This window comes from Plasmodium chabaudi (assembly GCF_900002335.3).
Source record: "Plasmodium chabaudi chabaudi strain AS genome assembly, chromosome: 2".
In the NCBI taxonomy this organism is placed as follows: domain Eukaryota; phylum Apicomplexa; class Aconoidasida; order Haemosporida; family Plasmodiidae; genus Plasmodium; species Plasmodium chabaudi.
The window spans coordinates 40,492-63,008 of record NC_030102.2 but is presented as its reverse complement, the minus strand read 5'-3'; the positions used below and the strand labels follow the sequence as shown (position 1 = coordinate 63,008).

Here is a 22,517-nt window from a genome sequence, read left to right as displayed (position 1 = left end):
TCCACCTAAAATAAATAAGTATTATTAATTAGCGCCTTTGAAGCTAAAATTTGATATATATAAATAATATTAATATTTATGGCTTGAAAAAATATAAATAGCTAAAAATTAATGTAAAGCTATAAACTTTGGGTTATGAACCAAATTATTTAAAAAAAGAATGAAAGGGATGCTTATTTTTACATAGCTTTGAATAAAAATATTTAATGGGGTTTTATGCATGCAAAAAGCATCGCTAATAAGGGAAGGGGGTGCAAAGAGTGATTGCTATCAATTTTCTATATATTAGTATAATTTTTTTAAAGAGCATTTTAAGAAAAATTATAAGTAAAATCCAAAATATAGTAGTTTTAGTTTAGTTATAACATTAAAATATTATTTAAATATGTTGATAATATAAAAATGATGGCTATATTTTGAAAGGCAATATTTTTCAAATATTTTGGGACGTTTAATAGTACGAAAAAATGCTATAATAATTTAAGTTATTTCGTTCTCTTTTTTCTCTAACAATTTAATCGGCAATACGGCAATTAATAAATATTAGCTGAAATAAAACAAAGCAATTTATATTAAGGTATAAGTGTCGTTAAGATATAATAATTATACTGCACTTCGTTTATATATAAGAAAAAATAAATTTTTTATTTAAAATTCACCCCTTCCAACGCTTTTCATATAATTATTATAAGGAATAGTTTCCAAATAATAGCAAGCGATTTAGATGATAATAGGTAATAACTAAAGTTTTTACTATGAAAAAAAAAAATAATGTCCAAAGAACTCAAAAGCAATAAAAAAAAATATTAATATATTATAAAAAAAAAGTTTTAATGCATATTTTAATTTTTTTATAAATAAATATAATACTTTGAAAAAACATAAAATTTTTTCATAAATTATAATTTATAATAAATAAAATTAGCATTTTATATTAAATATTTTTAGGCTTTTTATATTTTATTTATTTTTTAAAATTTAACTAATTTTACCTTTAACATAATTTGTGGTATTTATTATTATTACCATTAAACATTTTTAATCATATTAAAGAATTGAAATATTATATTTTAATCCTTTTTCCAATTAAAAAATGAAAGTCCCCAAAGTAAGTGCTATTTTTTTGGTTTTTCTCCTTTCCGTTTGTTTTTTATCATCACCTTCATTATGTGATGCAAATGCCGGCAATAAAATTCCAAATGCTTCTAACCCAGCTGTAAATGGTAACTCAGCTGAAAACGCACAAGGACCAGCAGGTTCCAAAACTAACAATGGACCAGCTTCAGAAAAAAAAGATAGTAAGGATATAGCAAAAATTGATGACAAAATAACTGCAAAAAAAAGCGCTAAACCAGTGATAATTGGAACAATATCAACAATAGCAGCATTAGCAATTGCAAGCGCATTAGGTTATGGTATGTATACAAAGAACAAAGCAAAAGCCAAAGCCAAAAAGGAAGGCGAAGAAGCTGATGCTACCGATGATGAGGGAACTGATACTGAAGAATCTAGTGACTCCGCCAAAGAGGTTGAAGACTTAGTTTCTGAAATAGCCGATGAACTTGGTGATGATGTTGATGATGATGCTCAAACCCCTGAAAAAACCAAATAAATCCGCAACATAAAATATAATACATTTTAAGTTTAAGGTATATGTGACCAATTCAACTAATATTATATATCCGAGCCAGATTAATTATCATAATTAGCTATTTTATTTCCAACTATGTAAATGGAATAAATGTTATAAAAATGGACAGTTGAATTTCTCAAATTCATTTGTATATAAAATGGCGCCTTTTAAATTATTGTATTATATTGGTTGATTTATTTTAACATTTTTTATAATCATAAAAAATTACAAATATATACATATGCACAAAGACTTTTAGAAATATATTTTTCATACCTTAGCATTTAGTTCTAATTGTATATTAAGATTTTATCAGTTCATAAAATATTTTGTGAGAATAAATTGTTTGCATATAATGTATATATATTATATATATGTAATTTTTTCACGATAATGTAGAGTGTTATTCATTATGAATATGAACAGATCGCATTACATTTATGATTTACTGAGTGAATAATAAAAACTGAACGTTTTTATGACAATCATACCTTAACACATTTAATATGCAATGTGATAATAAAATTGCAACGATCACATAAAAAAATAAAATCAATTTTATGTATATTAGGCCTTTAATTTTAAGGTAGAAATATTACGTAAGGATTTTATTTTAATTAGTTTTTCTGCGATATGTGCAACACTATGTAACGAAATAGGTATTGGGCCAATCATGCATTGTAAGTCATGATATTGTTGTTATAAGCATCTTTATTTTCCTTCAGTTTTCGATGTTTACGTTAAAGAATTATGTTTCTAATTTGTGTGAATAATATTAATATATCAATGATTCAAAAAACCCATTCTTATCTTTATGACTAGTAAATAAATTTAAATGGTGGTATGATGCATCTTGAATATACTTTTTCAATCCAATTCGAATTTGGATATTTGAGGTATTTTAATAGATAAATTCGAAGAATGTTAAAATAATTAAATAAATTTAATTATAAAACTGCAAAATTTTATAAAATTTTCGTGTGTGCAACTATATACGCAGCAGGATATATTACTTAATATATTAAAAAAATATTTTTTGTAATTTTTATTTCTTTGTAAAATTTTTTGGTTGCTAATTTTTATCTATCAGATGTATTAAACATTAAACTGTCGAATATTTTTTACTTTTTTCTTATATTTTCTTCTATTATTTTAAATAATGATTACCTAAAAACACTCCCAATATATGCAAGCACAAAAAATATGAAAGTAGATGTGTTGTATGCATTATATATATTTTTTATTAGTTTATAATTTAAAAACATACTTTAAATTAGTAAATAAGTTATATACTAGGTTTAAAAAATGAGATAAATAAAAAATGGGAAATAATTCAGTCTAAATAGGTGTACTCACAGTATGTGTATATATAAACTAAGTAATATAATAATTCATTTAGGTTATGTGTATAACTGTTACACTACCATTTTATACAGTTATAACAATATTGTCATAATATTATTACATTTTTTTACTCTTAATTCATTATTATATTACTTTATTGGCTGTTTGTTTATATATCTAATCGATGCCTTTATTATCATTTATTTAGCAACCACTATTTGTTTGCTATTTATCACTATATTAAGCTAGTTCTGTCTAAATATACACTAAGAAACGCTGAAAATTTAATGAAATGTATTTTATTGCAAATAACAAATATTATTAATTAGTGAACAGAAAAGGATCTTACAGCGTTTGACATAGTTATTAATGTCTAACGCGTTTTGTAAAAATAATAAAAGATATAACAATTAAAATATATAATAAAGGTATTAAGAAGAATATTTAATATGGTGCTATATCTAACTTTTATTGCCTTATATTCAAAAACAATCATTTATAGACCCCTAAAAAATACTTTTGTGAAAATGGTGATTCTTTGGAAAAAAAAAGACCTTTATATGTTATGAAAAGCATTTATGTTAACACATCATAAGTGATAGCACATTCCTTTAAGAAGAATATATATTATATAAAAAGAATGAAATAGAGGTATTTCTAGCCTCATTTTCAGTTTAACTTAATTTATGTTTTTATTTCCATTTTTATTGCTTTTAGCGATGCACGAAATATCAAAACTTTTAATATGATCTTTATGATTATTCAATCATAAACACATATATGTATTATTGGTTCATAATGTATTCGTCCTTAAACTCTTTTAATATATATCTCTTGGTGTTGTACATCATATACATTTATAGTTTTATTTTTAAACTTTTATATTTACGTCTTTGCTTTTAGAATTAAATGTGTATAATTAAAATAATTTATATTTGTTCCATGCATTTTTTATTTTGTTTAAATAGCTAACTTAGGAATCATATATACATTAAAATGTAATGCTATCATTTTTAGCATATATTTAAGATGTGTTACAGCAATAAGCACACAATCCTATTTATCAATCATTATATGCTTTAATTTTAATATTTAATTTTTATTTAAGAATGCATAGTTTTAATTTACAATTTTATTTTACACAATATGTTTTAATTATAAGGGCATTTTTAAAATTATATGAGCGCTATAATTGTTTTATTACAGTAATTAATTTTCCATACAATTATCTGGGATACACCCATATCGGTTACTAAAGGTTAAATTGTAAAACATAATAAATTATGAGGATATATGATGTGCAAGTTCATAAAATAATTTTAAATAATATTAATAAAAAAATTCAATTTAATGGCACCAATGAAAATTAAAGGGAAATTCACTCACAATATTTATTTCCTTTCTCTTTCCAGATATGTGTAATATGAAATTATTGTCTAGATAATAAGCTCAAATCAATAAATATCCACACACCTAATAATAAAAAATTTAATTTTAAAAAAAAATTAAAATATTATAACTTTTGTATTAAATTTGTTTAGTGTGATAATTTAATTACCAAAATATGAAAAAATAAAACTTATTGCATATTAACTCAAATTATGTTTTTGTACTGTTTACTATTTGTTTTGTTTCTAGCAACCAAATTATATATTACACACTGTAAGCATGAGACTTATATTAAATATATATATTTTTTTTAAGTGAAAATTAAATATTCTTTTGTTATAACTATATATTAGCATAAAAAGGGGAATATACTATGCTTATATTTTCAAAAAAACAATGCTTGATGAGATATAAATGAATTTAGATAATAAATTTGAAACCGATAAATATATATCATTAAAGACATTACTTCTCGTAATATAAATATCATAATATATTAAAATACAGTTGTAAATATAAAATGAAAATTCACGAATTCATTTTAAATATTATTGTTGTAATTATTGTATATTACAAAGCATCTCACTATTATCATTCTAAGTAAGGATTATTCATGGGGTCTTATTATGCTTGAAAACTTATATGAACTATGTTTATAAGAATTTTAACTTTACGCACATACTTATTTGTGTATGCAACTACTTCTTTCTTTATATATTATTTATATGTATGAACTAAAAAACCAAAATATTATCATTGCATAATTTTATTGTCTTTTACTGCAGATGCATTGCACAATATTTTAATGAAAATGATTTTTATAAATTTAAAAAGGGAAAACGATTCGCAAGAATTTTGCGAGTGGACGATATAAATATATTTAACATATATGGAAATGCGGAACATCAAGAAAGCGGTCACCAAGAAATAATGGAGCCGCCAAGCCTCAATTCTAATTTTATAGATTCCAATACACCTCCTGATACAAATGACGACGCTGTAATGATGGAATATATTTCGTTCACAATTGAGACATGGAATCAAATTTTTTTAACTATGTTTGAATTGTATAATTCGTACACAGAAGAAAATAATATTACAGATAATCAATGGAAGTGTATGATGTGGAATAATATATGGTACAAATATCTAGAAATGTTAATTTCTGTGATCAACGAAATTATTCAAAATCCATTTTATTCAATAATGGATATTCAACCCATTTTCCATGGATATATGAACAAGTCTATTGAAGATTTTTCAACATTTTTAGAGATTACTCAGAATGAGTGGGAAGCAAAACTTCAAAGAGAAGGGCAGAATGCAGAGACAAGAGAACTAGAAATTGAATTTGCCGAATTTGAGAATAATGCTGCGGAAATAAACGAATAGACCTTATTTATTAGAATGTCTTTGATGTATAAATACATAAAGATATTGACATATTATTTTGTGAAAATTTATGGGTATTTCTTGATTAATAAAGCATTGTTTAAATAAAATTATTTTATATAAATTCCGGATATTATATGTGTTATATCAATATAACAAATTTGATTTTATATGAACATATATAATGAAGAATCTATTTATTTTTAGAGATAATATTAAGAAAATAGTTATAAATACCTATAATTTATATAAATAAACCGGAATATATATTTTTATACAAAATGGACAACAAGGATCATCAATAATATTCCCTATTAAGGAATGCTAAATGATAACGCAATGGTAATATATGAAATATTTTTATTACAGAAACAAGTGCGTATATATATAATAACTATTAATTCGTTTTTTTTAGAGATTTGTAAAATAAAAAAACCTCATACATTGATACAAAAACAAGTTCGCAAAGACATTATATTTCATAAAATATAATATTTATATTTGTTTTTCTATTTTAAATAATTTGTGTAACTCAAATATGCCATTGATATTTTATAAGAAAGCAATAATTAAGATAAATTGTTTTTACATAATTGAAACATATCTATATTTATTGCTGCAATTGTTTATTTCTATTTTTTTGTTATATTGTCAATTTTTTAATAATCATATACTAAAAGCACTAATCTGTCGAATTACATACGTATATTTATGATTCTATTAAATTACATATATTGTGTATATATAGTATCGCAATATACGATATATTTGCTTTATTTAACAACTTTTATTTGTATGCCACATAACATTTTTAATTTAAATTATTACCCTCATCTCAAGCTGCTATAACAATTTTATGTACAATATTATAAAATTGTAATAAGATTCATTTTAAGCATATTACCTATACTACAATGCGTGCGAATTAATATATAATAGACAATGATAAAATACAAATTCATAATTATGCGTCAAAACTTTGTAAAATAGCATTGTCTATAACGAAATAAAGTATATACAATTAATTTGTTTGAAAATTATATTTTTTTGTTATTATGCATATCTAAATTGCATATTAGTGGTTTAAAGATGTTTTTATTAAAACTATATACATATATTCCAAAACATTCTATATTAATACAATGAAAAATAAAACATCCTATTTTATTTAAAATATTTCGATTGTGTTAGTATACCTCTGTATATGCATTGATATAGTGGCACCGACAACTAATAATAATACGTTAATATTTTATAAATTCGAGAAACTATATAATGCGTATTTGATTCACTTAAATTTATATATATTCATTATATATTTTATAAAGATTGAATAAAGCTAAAAATGGACACCAAATGAATTATTATGATTTTTAGTTAACTATACTTTTATAGCAATGCTACACATATTAAAAACTACAATAAATATAATATTCGTTTAACAATAATAATAACGTATTATTACTGCATATTAATAATAAGAATATGATTGTTACAGATCATAATATATATTGATTTCAAGTGCTCGCGTCACCTGTTTTGGCACAATATATATAAAAAAATATGCTATACTCAATATACATATTAAAAATAAAAATACATTATAATATCTTATTATGTGGTAAGTACATTTTTTGATGTTACATTACCTAAAATTGTTAATAAATTAAATTTTATAAAAATTTCGTTAATATTCATTTTTGTTTGTTTTTTTTAAATGACTTATTAGTGTAAAAAGTTTGATGATTTGATGAAAAAATTCCCGATGAATTAGACAAATATGAAAGTTATAAAACCTTTTCTAAGAAATCAAAATATATTGGTTTTGATAAAATTAATGTTGGTGTTTATGGTTATATAATAAAATTTTCAATGATTCCAATGAGAGGTGCTTAGGTGAAAATGATAATAATAAGATTTTTTAATATATTATGATGCGGTTATGTTATAAATTAAATCAAAAATCACATAAAGGATTCATAAAATTAAACAATTTTTATACTCATTATTTAGATAAAAATATAAAATATATTATGTCTATATATAAAATTAAGAAACATACTAAAAAATATAATAATTTAAGCAAATCATTGATATAAAAAAGAAATTGATGGATATTAATATTAAAGATATTCTATATTTTGTGATGCATTAAAATTTTTATGTCGGATGAATATTTACCTTGATGTGAATAATAAAAATGCCACAACCTATTTCGTAAAACCTAAAGAATTTATTGAAACACATAAAAATATTTTTAATGGAGAACTTAATGATAATAAAGGTAAATCATATCGTAAAAAACTGTCTTATTTATCAAAATGTTATGATAATTTAAAAAACTCATTTTCTTTATCTTTTGCATTGGATACGCTTTCAAAAGATAAATATAATAGAGCAAAAAATAAATAGAAAAACAAACTATTAAGAAATGAATATGAGAATTGTGATAATATATTTAAGATGCTCTTACATTAGCCTACATAACAAATTTTAAAGCCCAATATCGAGTTTTATGAGAATGATAATATTATAAACATATATTTTTATCGTAAGAAATAAAAATATTAATATTAACGGAAAAATGGAAATAAAACATATTTACAAATTAAATAAATGTAGATATACTTATGCCAAAATACGTAAACAATTTATATATTAAACAAAACGTTTTAAACACAAAAAGACATTTTATGATTGAAACATAAAATAAAAATAATTAACAAAACAAACTTATTTTATTAATATAAATATTTCAATATCGAAATATTAAATATTATCATTCGTAATATACATATATTTATTAGAAAATAAATTTATTAATTTGGTTAACTTTAAAATTTTTAATCCTCTAAACATTTTATTAAGCCATTTTGGGAGTATGGAATAACTACCTTCAACCTATGAAAAAAAGACAGATAAATATATAAAATGTCTAAATGTTTTGGAAATTAATAGATATGTCTATTACACAGAGACTATGCATTTTTGATAAATGCTAAAATGAGATAACGTAATAAAAATAATAAATTAATGGTGAAATATAATTATTTTGTTAAAATTTTTATATGCTTACAAATTTGACATAGGTAATATTAATGTGATCGATTTCTTTTTTAATTATATATCCGAATACGTTAGAAAATGTTTTTTTTAATTTCCCATTTCTAATATCCTCTTCAGAATTAATGTTAATTTTTAATGAATTTGCCTTTTTTAAGACAGTGTTATTATAGTTTTTATTATTGGGATTGCTGTTGTCATTTATATCTGTTGGTACATAGGCAATTATAGTTTCTTTTGATGTTACCTACAAAATTCATAAAAGTATGTATGCGTATTGTATAAAATATGGTTTAATAGTATAAAAAATACAATTTATAGATGGTGGAGGAAAGCAAGATATACTTACATTAACTTTTTTCATTAAAGCATAAAAATATTTTTTGAGGGATCCAATACGGCCTCTGTATCGTTGTTGTAATAATGCGAAATTGGCATTGTATAGCCGGGAAATTTTTCCTAAAAAAAATTATTATTTTACATCATGTAATTAAAATATTATGAAAGATAATAAAGGGTATCATACAACTTTGATAAAAATAAAACAAAAAATATGCATACAGAATGATAATCACATATTAAATTTATTAATTATATTTATATACCGCTAATAAAGCTTTCATCGAAATATTTGGCACCATTGGGATGGGATAGAAGGGTTACTATGTCATCATACTATAAACAAAGAAAAAAAATATGTATATATTTAGTATTTTTTGAACACGATTTTACAATTTAAAATATTTTTCTCATTAATCCATACCTTATTGGGATCTTGGATTATAATGCTAAGTTTTCCAGCCTCTGGATTTCCGGGTTTTGTAAAATATAAATTTGCATTTTTCTCACTATGATACAAGCTGTAGTCGTCTTTATTTGCAGCATGGTGTCGTAAAAGTGTTACAGCTTCGTCCATAACTTCAGCTGCTGTTGTAATTTCTTCCGGATTTGTGCATATTATATCATCACCATTTTCGAGTCGTGTGCTCAAACCATCATTTTCCAATGTAAGGCTGTTTTTAATTTATACAAAAAAATATATGTATTTACAAAATTATATTTTTACCACCCAATCGATATTTAGATGCATATTTGCATAATTTTATTATAATATTATCATAATGGTACATGCAATGTATAAATATATTAGATGTAAATATGTATATTATCATATTTTCTTACGTAGAAATTTTTGGAGCAATATTTCCTAGAGCAATATCTTTTGCAGTTTTTTCCCCAAGGGTTTCATTACTCACATATACAAACAAGCTTAAAAGTAAAAAAATTGTCTTAGTATATTCTATATTCATTTTATTTTTTAATAGATAAAAAATAAAAATATATATCACTATTTTTTTAAAAACTAAAAATATGAAGATATAAAAATTGTATAAGTACAATTCAAATTTAAGCAAAAATATATAAGAAAATTTTAGAAGACTAATATTTACTTAAGCAATAAATCTATATATTAATATTTTGTATGTTTTATTTGATTTATATATTAAATATATTTGTATTTAAATATTTTCACTCCAACGAAAAAAATTATCTAAAGTTTTCATAAAAATTAATAAACATAAATCTAATGTATTTCAGTGCATCTAATATTATAATATATAAAAATAAATAATATTTTTTAATATATTATATTATAGACATGCATGCTTTATATTTTTACAGTTCTTAAACTAAAGCTTAAATTAAATTAAAAAATATTATAGCATGAATAAAAAAATATATAATATATGATTACGTATGAAATTATGCGCATAAAATATTTCCATATGCCCATAGAACAAATCTATAATTTTTCCCTATACCATTTTACTTAGTAGAAAGCTTATAATACAAAATACCAACCTATAAAAATAATATAAAAAAAATATATGATTTAAATATAATTACATATTAATGAATCAACAATTATTACAAAAAAATACATTATTAATGATAATTATATAAAAAAATAGTGTTGGTATCTCGTTCCATTAATTTTTCGGATTTTTTATATAATTCTTTATTTTGGGTACAAAAAATTGCTTTTATATTTTTAAATAGGAAAAAATTTAATTTAAGCTGAAATAATCGGTTAAGTTTGTGTATTGTTGCAACCAACCCTACTACAATAAAATATTTTTAAACCCATCATCAATTTTATATTATAGTAAATCACGTTTTTTTGCGTTTTTTTATTATTTTTAATATAAATTTTACTAAATAAAAATTTTCTAGCATTAAGAAGTTGATAAAAAAATATTTATTTTAGTAGTATTGGTATGCATGCCCTTTTGCACAAGTGAAAATATAAAATATTTTTTTATATAGAAAAAGTATTATTAAATATACATATCCGAATAAAAAATCGATAAAATATATAATAAAATAAATCATGGATATTTACATATGAAAAATATATTTATTTTTAAATTTTAATATTCTTGGCGCTATACGCTCGGATTTTATGGTTTATGGTTATGTGTTGTGGAGCATGGTCCTGCATTATGGGTTATGGTTCTGTATTATTGGTTATAATCGTGTTCTATGAAATTTATATCTGTGTCAGGGTTTCATATTCATTTAATTTTTTATAATTTTGTAGCACTTATGGGCATATACACAGTATTTAATATATATAAATAATCAAGTATTAAAAGGAAAAATATATGTATAATAGCACTCAATTTTGGAATTCGATATAAAAAGGACGATAAGCATTATTATGAAAGGGAATCCGCAAGAAAATCATGTTCACAGACTATATACTTATATTTTATTTTTTATATAACTTAAATATTAATATATATAATATCGACACCCTTTTTTAATATTAAATGCTAGATAGACATATATAAAAAAACTTGAATGCTATACCATAATTATCAATTATATATTAGATTATAATCATAGTTTAAATTATATTGAATTATACATATCGAAATATGCAATAGTATTTCTTTATTTTATGAACATTTTCTTTAATAAAATTCGCTATTTGGTGCCACAGTTTTTAATTAAAATTATAATTTTCCATATAAATAATAATATTGCATGAGGAAATATTGTACAAAGACGGATTTTAAATATTTTCCTACACAATAATTTATGAGTTAGCACACGTATTTTTATTATTAATTAAACAAATTATATATGATTACAGTTGATAATAATAAAGTATACATCAATACTCGAGGTGAAACCATAATCTACAACGAAATAAAGCTTATGGTTTAGTATTTTTTTTATAACGCTTAAAAAATATATATTAATAAAACCATTAATCTGTTAAACACTATATTAATTTAGAATTGTGTTATATATATGTATAAAAACTTATTTATTTTTTCATTAAATTTTACAATTTGGTTATTCCCAAGTTTATATTTCTGCTAAATTTTTAATTTATATTAATAGGAATAGTTTTATATGGGTTTGTTTATTTATCATAAAGGTATAATATTAGATTAAGAATACAATACATTTATGCTCCATAGTTTTGAGCTATATATAAATTATTAAATATATAAAATATATTATGTTTTAAAATAGTTAAAATGAAAATATACAAGTATATTAATAAATTTGTATAATATATTTTGTTCCAATAACTTCCTTAATAATTAGAAAAAATTTGGTACATAAAATTAGGGCTATTCTTCTAATATATATAAACGATTATACTATTATATCCATGATTAGAAAATAAAATTTTTTATTTCGGAAATATCTTATAAATACATATTAATGTAAAATTTATAGAAATGGGATCTTCCAATTAATATATTTGAAACTTATATTTTTTTTGTTATATGGATATATAAATTCATAATTATATGTTCTAAGCATACGTTTTTCGCGAGATAATATATATATTCTAAAATAATATACTTTAAAACAATGGAATAAGTAAACTTTATACATTGATTTAAAGTATTCCTATTGAGTGCATTAATTATAACGTTGCAACAAGCATTAGTATAACACCAGCAATCATGGTAACAATAGATAAACATTATAAATATTAATAAACATATTATGTATATTTTATACATTTTATGGGTATATGCTCATTATACATATTCTTAAACATGCTATAATATTAGAAACGTATACATAAAAGTTAAGGTGAGACATTATAATATTTAGTTAAGTAACATTTGATGCGGTAATATTAAAATTACATTACAAGAAAAACAATTTGAATTCTAATAACTATATAATTTTCTCTAAAAATATTCTTATTTTATTATAGAACTAAATAACGTTTTATTACAAATGTGGAATATATAATGTATATTTAGGTACTAAGTAGAAATATGTTCATAAAATAATAATCCGTGCTATATTATTTATAAAAATTGATAATTACTAACAAACCATGAGAAATTGTTAAAATTATAAAGTACAAAATTCAAAAAGAATCGAAATGAAAAATATTTCATTTAATTGGTTCATAATTTAAAATTAGTTCTAAATTTCATTATGTATTAAGTAGTTAATAATAACGAAAAGAATAATATGCACTTCATACATACTATTATTCTAAAGCTATTTTATGTCCATGATCAATTTATTTTATAATTAGCCCGATTATATTATATGTTATGTGCTTTTTTATTTTAAAAAAATTCATAAAATATGTAGCATAATATTATTTATTAAAATGTGTTTGTGTATAAAGTTATTGCACATTTTTAAATGTTTTTAATTAACATAAACAAATTAAAAAGAGATACAAATTATGTATAATACATTTAGAAAAAGAAATAATATTAAATTAATTTTTTAGTTATTATAACTTAAACAGAAAAGATGTTCATATTTACTAAAGATAATATTAAAAATGATAAACATGATGTACATAATATTAACTTATATCAAATAATGAGATACAAATATGTTTTTAACAATTATAGTAATAATATATTTCTAATTCTTTATATATTTATAGTAATATAAACTTTGGAGATATCTTTATTAAAAACATATAGAGAATGCGAATTTCTTTTCTATGTGTAAACATGGAATTATAAAGAACCACATTTTATTTAAATTATTATAATATTGCATATGATTCTATAATATTATAATTCCAATTGTTATTCAAATTGTTATATTATATATATTTAATTTATAAATATTATCAAAAATGTTTCAAACTAATAAAAAATTAAGATAATTTAGTTGATTGTTATAAAAATAAATAAAATATTCCTTTATTAACAATATTGTATTATTATTCCATATAAATTTAAATATTATAGATAATAAGAATGTCTTTATTTATGGATATTATTTATTCATACAACGCAAATGAGTGCAACATATATTTGTCGCAATATATATGTTATATATTAAAATAATATGATGCCACCTAATATACAGATTATAAATAAAATGCCGTTATAATGGATAATGAAGCGGTAAGTATATATTTTTAAATAAAATTATTTGTCTTTACATTTTTTTATGTTATATTTCCTATAAAATATTATTAAGAATAATTTTTATATCTTTTATTAATATATATTTTTATTAGTGTAAACTATTTCGCATGGTTAATGCAAATTTTAAAAATGGAGTTGTCGACGCAGACAAATTTAAACAATTCACGGAATGCCATCGTTATTGCCCTTATGAACAAATAGGAAGAAAAAAACAACGTCGCGATTGTAATAATAACTACGAAAGAATTAACGCTATTGGTGGATACTTACGTGTGAAATTAAGTAGTATAAAAAATGACATACAAACTCGCGAAAATAATGATAATCAGTATATCGAATACATGTTGATATGGTTATCCAATATATTACTTCAGATAAGTAAGGACCATAACTCCATTTTAGAAGATTCTTATAAAGCATATTTAGAAAAACATATGGGTAATTATAATTATTGGAATATATTAGGTAATAAGCAGTATTTGAAAGTCAGTAATATTAGCTACATGAGTCAATTCTATAAATTATTTGATCAAATATGTAATACAATTAATGAATATAACACAAATGGTGCCGGAAGTAAAAACCTTAGAAACATTTCCATGGAATGCTCTAAAACATATACAAAAATATATAATGAGATTAATAGATGTGGTCCATATGTGAATTTGCTAAAAAATTTAAAAACCACATATGATAATTTTAGAACTTCGGTTATAAGTACAGACAAAACAAAAAATTTAAATAAAGTTATTCAAGAACTTAAACCAGAAATAAACATAGATGCTATTACAAAGGAATTTGATAACGAATGTAAAAAAGTGCATTCAAACGCTGAAAAGAATAACCTAAAAGATCCATCAAAAGATCCATCAAAAGATCCATCAAAAGATCCACCACAAGGCACACCAAAAGTCCCACCACAGGGCCCACCAAAAGTTCAACCAAAAGGCCCACAAAAAGGTCAACCAAAAGGCCCACAAAAAGGCCAACCAAAAGGCACACCAAAAGGCACGCAACAAGGTGGATCACAAGGCGCATCAAAAGACACACCACCAGGCAAACCACAAGGGGGATCAAAAGACGCATCACAAGGCCCACAAAAAGGCACATCACCAGGCACACCACAAAAACCAGGGGGAAGTCCCCCAATTAATAAAGGTCCGCAACCACCCCCAAGTGGGGGTACTGCACCCAAATTACAAACACCAGCTTCATCAGGTCCAACTCTAGGCCAATCAGTGGGAACAGGAGCTCTACCAAGCACGTCTGGCAGTGGAACTGATACATTAGGAAGTAAACAAAGTGGACAAACAGATCCAGGAAGTAGCGCAAGAAATCAAAAGAGTACACAAATCGATTCAATCGCCCCGGGCGATCCAACCACTCCTACCCCATCTCCAGTTGCTAGTCAAGGAGGTTCAGATGCCACTCAAGGAGGTCCAGGTATCAAACAAGGAGGTGGATCACCTGGTGGATCAGTTGGTGGAGTAGGAGATGGAGCAGGAGGTGGATCACCTGGTGGATCAGTTGGTGGAGTAGGAGATGGAGCAGGAGGTGGAGCGGGAGGTCAAGTAAGTAAAGGAAGTAAAGCCGGTTCAAGTGGTGCTCATGGAAACCAAGGAAACCCAAGCGACACCCATGGAGGCCAAGGAAATCCAAGCGGCGCCCATGGAAGCCAAGGAAATTCAAGTGATGGTCAAGGAACACAAGGAGATTCAAATGGTGATCAAGGAATAACACAACCTCAAAGCACACTATGGAGTTATTTTGATTTGGGGTCATACATTTCTTCGATCAAATCAAAAGGCAGGCAACAATTAGATAACGCTTCCAATTTTATTATAACGCAAAAGGACAAAGTTACTAGTGCCATTGATAATACTCGTAAATTATATAATACAGCTGTGTCTAATGCACAAACTGCTTACAATACAGCTGTATCAAGTGCAAAAACTGTTTACGATAAAGCTGTATCTGGTGCGCAAACTGTTTACGATACAACTGTGTCTGGTGCACAAACTGTTTACGATACAACTGTGTCTAAGGCCAAAGATGCTTACAGCACATCTAAGAGTTTATTAAATGGCATCATTGATGATATAAGCAGCCAACTTGGAAATATAGGCATCACTTCTACAGGTAGTGATGATACATCTGGGTCAGGTAGCTCAGGGAAGGGTCCTCCCACAGGTAGTGGTCAATCAAGCACACAGAAAACTTCTAATTCGGATTCCAAATCAGATCCAAATCTAGATCAAAATTCAGACCCCAATTCAGATCCAAATTTAAATCCAGTACCACCTGCACCTACGTCTGCACCTTCACAACCACAGCCTATACAAACACAAGATTCATCACAAAATACAATTCCAAATGGTATACCTAGCTCAGTGCCAGGTCATGATCCAAATATTGGAACAAGCATACCTCCAACACCAATAAATTTTAATACAAACACGCCGAGCACAGACAATGGAAGTACAAATTATGGAACCGACATTAAAATGAGTGAAAAACCATCAATATTGTGTATATTAACAAAGAAGAAATGTGATGTAGTGGGTATTGGTATTATAGTTATCTCAACAATCATTATGATATCAATTATGTATAAGGTAAATAATGTAAAATTAGTAATTATATCATTTAATTATATTTTTTCACTACATAATTACAAATATAAAAAATATGTTATATTTTTTTCCTATTTTTATGTTAGTATTTATCATTTGGATGGGGAAAAAAGACGACGAAAAAAAGAAACATGAGAAAAGTTATAAATTTGGTTGAAAGCAAGAAAACTGAAAAGACTGTTACAAATTCGGTAACTGGAAAAAAAACGTTGCAAATAATTATAAGTTCATCTAGTCAAAAAAAACAGACTAAAAAATCTATAAATTTAGTTAATGAAAAAATACCATTATTAAATATATACAAACTTATGCAGGCCGACCCTGCGCCATTTATTAATTTATTTTTTTTGTTAATTTTTTTTGTTTATAAAAGAAAAGACAATTCCATAGAATGATAAATTTAATTAACATTTATTTTAGGTTAAAAATATATGATTCCGTGTTTAAAAGACAATATAAAATTCAAACAATAATAAATAAATCGAATTTCATTTATTAGTATAAATAATTAGGGTTTTAATATGTTTGAGCCATATTATGGCTCATTCACATTATTTTTATAAAAAAATGTAGAATATATTTTCTATATTATGAAATATTATATGATAGCTGATGTGCTATTTTTATTCTTCATTTAAAAAGCATTTATAAAAATAAGGACAATATAATGTTTAACTATTAAAGGTACTATAACATGTGTTTAATAAATTCGAAAAAATAAAGCATTTGACTATTAAGCCTATTTGATTTTCTGGTTTCATATAATAATAAGAATATCATTATTATATATCTATACATATAATATAATAAAATACTCTACTAATAAATAATATTAAAATATTGTTTTAATGTGAAAAATTCATATAATTAAATATTAATATTAATTTGATTGAGTATTCAAATAATAATTAATTTTATTTGAGCTAATAATATTTATTTTAGGTTATTGTATATGCACAAACTTATAAATTTATATTTTAAATATAGTGTTATTACGAAATAATATATATTCCTAAAATGTTATACTTTAAAACAATGAAGCATGGAAATTGCTAATTTATTTAAAGTATTCCTCGTGAGGGCATTAATTATCTCATTGCAGTATACAATGACATACCATTAGTAGCAATAATAATATTAGGTTAATATATTATTAAATACGAACGAATACATTATGTTTATTTTATATAGTTATATCGGTGTAATTTCATTATACATATTCTTAAATGGGTGATAATGTTAAATTGTATGCATACAAGATCAAATGAAATATAATAAAATTTAAGTAAGCTTTAATATGGTAATATTAGAATTAACATGGCCAAGAAAAATAACATTAATTCTATAATAGTTCTATAATTTCCCCTAAAAATATAGTTTTTATATCTAAGTTAAATAACGCTTTATTATAAAATATACAATATATAATATATGTTTATGTTATAAGTATAAATATGTAATTAAAATGATAGCCCGTGTTATATTGCTTTTCAAATTAATTCATTATTCCAAAGTATGAATATAATTTTAAAATTAAAAAATAATATATTTAAATTAAATTAAATAAGGACAATTATATTTATTTTCTTTATTGCTAAAAATATATTTATTAATCATTTATATATTAAATAGATAATAAGAATGAAAAGAACAATATAAATTTTATATATACTAACAATTACCCCAAAATTAATTTATATCCATGATTTATTTTAATTGTAATAGCTCAATTAACCTAACTTATATATTATGCCTTTTTTATTTTAAAAATTAGATACAATATGTACTCAAAACTATTCATTAATTACATTTATATATAAAGAAATGTTAGCACATAAGCAAAGTTATTACGTATTCTAAAATTAATTATTAATTGATATATATTAATTAAGATAACTAAGCATATTATATGCCATATATTTAGGAAAAGGAATAATATTAAATTATTTCTTAGTATTAAATTGAAGCACAAATTGGATTTTATAATTATTAGAAATAATATAAAAAGGTGTAATCTTTCATATTGAATAATAACATATATCAACACATGGCATTCAAATAACGAGATACAAATACATTTTTAACAATTATAGTAATAATACATTTCTAATTCATTATATATTTATAATAATATAAAGTTGGTAACCTATTTACTGTAAATGTAGAGAATGCATCGTTTTCTTCAATGTACAAAAGCATAATAATTAGGAGATATGTTTTATTTAAACACATTGAAAGGTTACACAATATTATGCAATGAAGCTATTCCGAATATTATTAAGAATAGCGACATTTCGGATATGATAAAAATTCTTCATATAAATCGAAACAAAAGTGGATATAAGTTTTATCTCATTATAATATTGTATATTAATTTAAAATTAATAATATTATTGAGAATAATACTAATAGTGCGTTTAACTATTGGCAATTTTATATAGAAGAATCGAGATATATTTTAACCTATTTGGTTGCAGTATATATATTTTATATAAAAACAATATGATGCTAATTTACAGATTAAAAACGAAATTCCAGGAACCGAAATAAAAGGAAACGAAACAACAAAAATAGATGATATATATGTATTAAAATAATACAAACAAATTGTAATTTCAATTATAGTTCTTTTAATACTCACGACTTTAGCAATTATGTACAAGGCAAATAAAAGAAAATTATGAAGTGTACAATTTTTAAAATATTTCCTCACTATAAAGTATTATATATTTTTCATAATATAAAATGTGTATACATAATTTATATATATACTTCTCCATTTTTTATTTAAATGATGCTAAGTGTGTATAATAATATTATAGAAATTTATGTAATGCCTGTTGAAGTTTCGTTTTTATTATAATAATATTCAATAAATATATATAGATTAATAAACATGATCAAATCACATAAATTAAAATCAAATTGAAACAAAATCACGAATTTAAGACATGAAACATATTGAAAGCCAAATATATTCTTCCCAATGTAGTGGTGTCTTATTTGAATAACCATATTAATTAACTTTGGGTACGTAAAAAAACAAAAAATTATGATTACTAAAATGAAATAGTAAAGTAAATATACTATAGTATCATCAAATAATCGAACAAATGAATAAATGTTGGAAATTTCAATACATCCTCTTCGTTGTTTATGATTAATGTCTTAGACTTTGAATAAAGTTCATATAAATGTGCATCAATATTGCTATGGACTTGGCGGAAAAGCTGGGAGCTGTAAAGGGGAGAAATAAGCAAAGAATGTTTATATAAGTGGGAAAATATGTAGTTCGATACACTATATTAATAAGGGGAATATTTAACTTACTTTTGTCGGAAGGTGTCACCGTGGAATTCATATTCATCGCTTCGCTTAAGTATGTGGTTAGGATATTTTGAATGTTTTTCATTTTTATGAGCAGTTTATTATTTTGGGGATTTGCTATCTGATTTTTGAATTTAGTTAGTGTCTTATTTTTATCATCAGAATCTCTGGATCCTTCATTAATAAGATGATTACGGGTATTGACATTATCGCTACTGGTACTACCGATACTATTGATACTGCTATTACTGGAACTTCTACTACGGAGGTTGTTACTACTGGGAGCGTTACTAACGACACCGTTACTATTATAGTACTTTCTAAAAATAGCGTTTATATCTTGAACTTCGATTCCTCTTTCACGAAAGGCCTTGTCCTTATACACGTCCCTTAAGCATTCACTTATGCATGTCTTAAACCTTGTACAAATAAATTCTAATAATGGTAAAAGAGCTGGCTTTATTATTTTTGTCAAGAGTGTGGAACCCAAAAAATATGCACCATACTTCATGTCTATCTGTGTAGTACTCTTTCCGCTACCGTCTTCACTAGGAACATCGTGTATAATAGCGGTTATGACGGCGCGAAATGAGTTAAGAAATGAATAACTGCTTTCTAAGTTAACTTGTGTTTGTAAAACTATACAACTATTGAAAAAAAATAATTTAACATCTTCATTAATATCTGCTCTTGAAGGTATTGCAAAAGATACAATTAATTTTTTTTTAGCTTTTTCCAATCCGATATTATATTTTAAATTAATTGAATATGCAGATGGAACTTGTATATCATCAGGTATTACATCAAATTTGCTATAGTCAGCACCTTGTTGATCTATTCGTTGATAAAAATCATAAAATGGATTTCTTGGATGAATTTTGGAAAATATGCTTTTATAAACTTCTTTAAAATCTTTATTTACATATAAACTAATTGCATGTTGTAAATCACTAAAAAATTCATTTTCTTCTAATAATGCAATTTCTTCGGGATATAAACTCATAGATATCATTTCATCAACATCCTTTGTAATTAAAACGTTTTCCGACCGATCATGAGAGGGGTCTATGCCATTTGAATCTAAATTGGTCTTTTGGTTTGTTGTTTGTGTTTTATCATGTGCTACAGTATTTGTTTCCAGTTTTTGTTTTGAATCCATTGCATATTCTATCATGTTTGATATCGAATCATGTGTATCGTCTTTATCTAATAATGTTGTAAACGCAAATGATTGGTTTTCATCTGGTTTTATTTTAAACCATTCAGGAATTGCATCCAATTCTTGTGCTTTTTTAGTTGATATGAGTGATTCATATGTTACTCTCACAATCGATGAATTTTTTAGTATTTGATTAAATGCTGAAACAAAATAAATGCTATTATCTGATATGAAGCATTTTCCTTCAACTAAAACGGGGGCTTGTAATGAAAGTTTGTCTTCATCTTTTTTTATTATAGTGCGATTTTCTTCATGAGTTTTTTCCACTGTTGTGCTAGATGAAGGCTTATTTTTATCATTACCATCTAATTGTTTCTTTTTTGAAGTTGCCCTTAAATTTTTTACAACTTTGCCATTTGTGTCTAAATTATTCGATGAACTCTCATTGTTTACTTCTTTTGCTAGCAAATTATCATAAACATAATTTATTATTTCTTGATTGATATTTTCATTAGAAATGCCGTCTGAAAGACTTTCGTCGTCGGTTAGGCTTGCCTCACTTTGATTATCTTCTTCATTCACTCCAACTGTTATATTTTCTTTATCATCGTCTTTTATCTTAATTTCTAAAATTTTATGGAAACCTAAAGCTTCATCATTATTATCTAATATCAATTCGCAATTATGATGGCTGTTAGTAAATGCAGGCGATTTTTCCACCTCAGCTATAAAATCATGAAATGGTTTTCCTAGTGTTGCCGCCGCCATAACTAAATAATGGTATTAAAATGGGTTATTATTTGGAATATGTATATGTATATAACTTTGAGGATAGCGGAGTTTTAATTTTTATATCAAATATAAACAAAAACATAAAAATAATATGCTTTATTATGGATATGAAAAATGCATAAATATTAACAAACTTTTAAATATAATTTTAAAAAAAGGCGGAAGAGCAGGTCACAAAAAATTATACATTATATATATTTTTATAATATAAAAATGATATTATTAAATCAATTAAATATTAATAAATTTATTAATATAATTTTAAAAATGGCAGAAGCGCAGACCACAAAAAATTATACATTATATATATTTTTATAATATAAAAATGATATTATTCA

General features: G+C 23.8%; 5 protein-coding genes across 5 annotated transcripts; 3 read left to right on the top strand and 2 right to left on the bottom strand.

Annotated features, from left to right (window-relative positions):
• Nucleotides 1-1,093: 1,093 nt before the first annotated feature.
• Nucleotides 1,094-1,612, top strand: PCHAS_0200071 (early transcribed membrane protein; the record flags this gene model as incomplete). Its single annotated transcript, XM_739810.1, has 1 exon — nt 1,094-1,612. One exon carries the CDS (start codon nt 1,094-1,096, stop codon nt 1,610-1,612), a length of 519 nt encoding a protein of 172 aa, XP_744903.1.
• Nucleotides 1,613-4,886: 3,274 nt separating this feature from the next.
• PCHAS_0200065 (Plasmodium exported protein, unknown function) lies at nt 4,887-5,758 on the top strand (the record flags this gene model as incomplete). Its single annotated transcript, XM_016797377.1, has 2 exons — nt 4,887-4,966; nt 5,152-5,758. The coding sequence occupies 2 exons, from the start codon at nt 4,887-4,889 to the stop codon at nt 5,756-5,758; spliced, it is 687 nt and encodes a 228-aa protein (XP_016652947.1).
• A 2,769-nt stretch (nt 5,759-8,527) lies between these two features.
• Nucleotides 8,528-10,131, bottom strand: PCHAS_0200061 (fam-a protein; the record flags this gene model as incomplete). The annotated part of the gene is made up of 6 exons (XM_051320969.1): nt 8,528-8,659; nt 8,835-9,068; nt 9,171-9,280; nt 9,427-9,496; nt 9,585-9,834; nt 10,004-10,131. 6 exons carry the CDS (start codon nt 10,129-10,131, stop codon nt 8,528-8,530), a joined length of 924 nt encoding a protein of 307 aa, XP_051176921.1.
• A 4,098-nt stretch (nt 10,132-14,229) lies between these two features.
• PCHAS_0200055 (CIR protein) lies at nt 14,230-17,296 on the top strand (the record flags this gene model as incomplete). The annotated part of the gene is made up of 3 exons (XM_016797389.1): nt 14,230-14,244; nt 14,361-16,883; nt 16,988-17,296. 3 exons carry the CDS (start codon nt 14,230-14,232, stop codon nt 17,294-17,296), a joined length of 2,847 nt encoding a protein of 948 aa, XP_016652949.1.
• A 2,765-nt stretch (nt 17,297-20,061) lies between these two features.
• PCHAS_0200051 (conserved Plasmodium protein, unknown function) lies at nt 20,062-22,155 on the bottom strand (the record flags this gene model as incomplete). Its single annotated transcript, XM_016797397.1, has 2 exons — nt 20,062-20,138; nt 20,232-22,155. The coding sequence occupies 2 exons, from the start codon at nt 22,153-22,155 to the stop codon at nt 20,062-20,064; spliced, it is 2,001 nt and encodes a 666-aa protein (XP_016652950.1).
• Nucleotides 22,156-22,517: the final 362 nt, after the last annotated feature.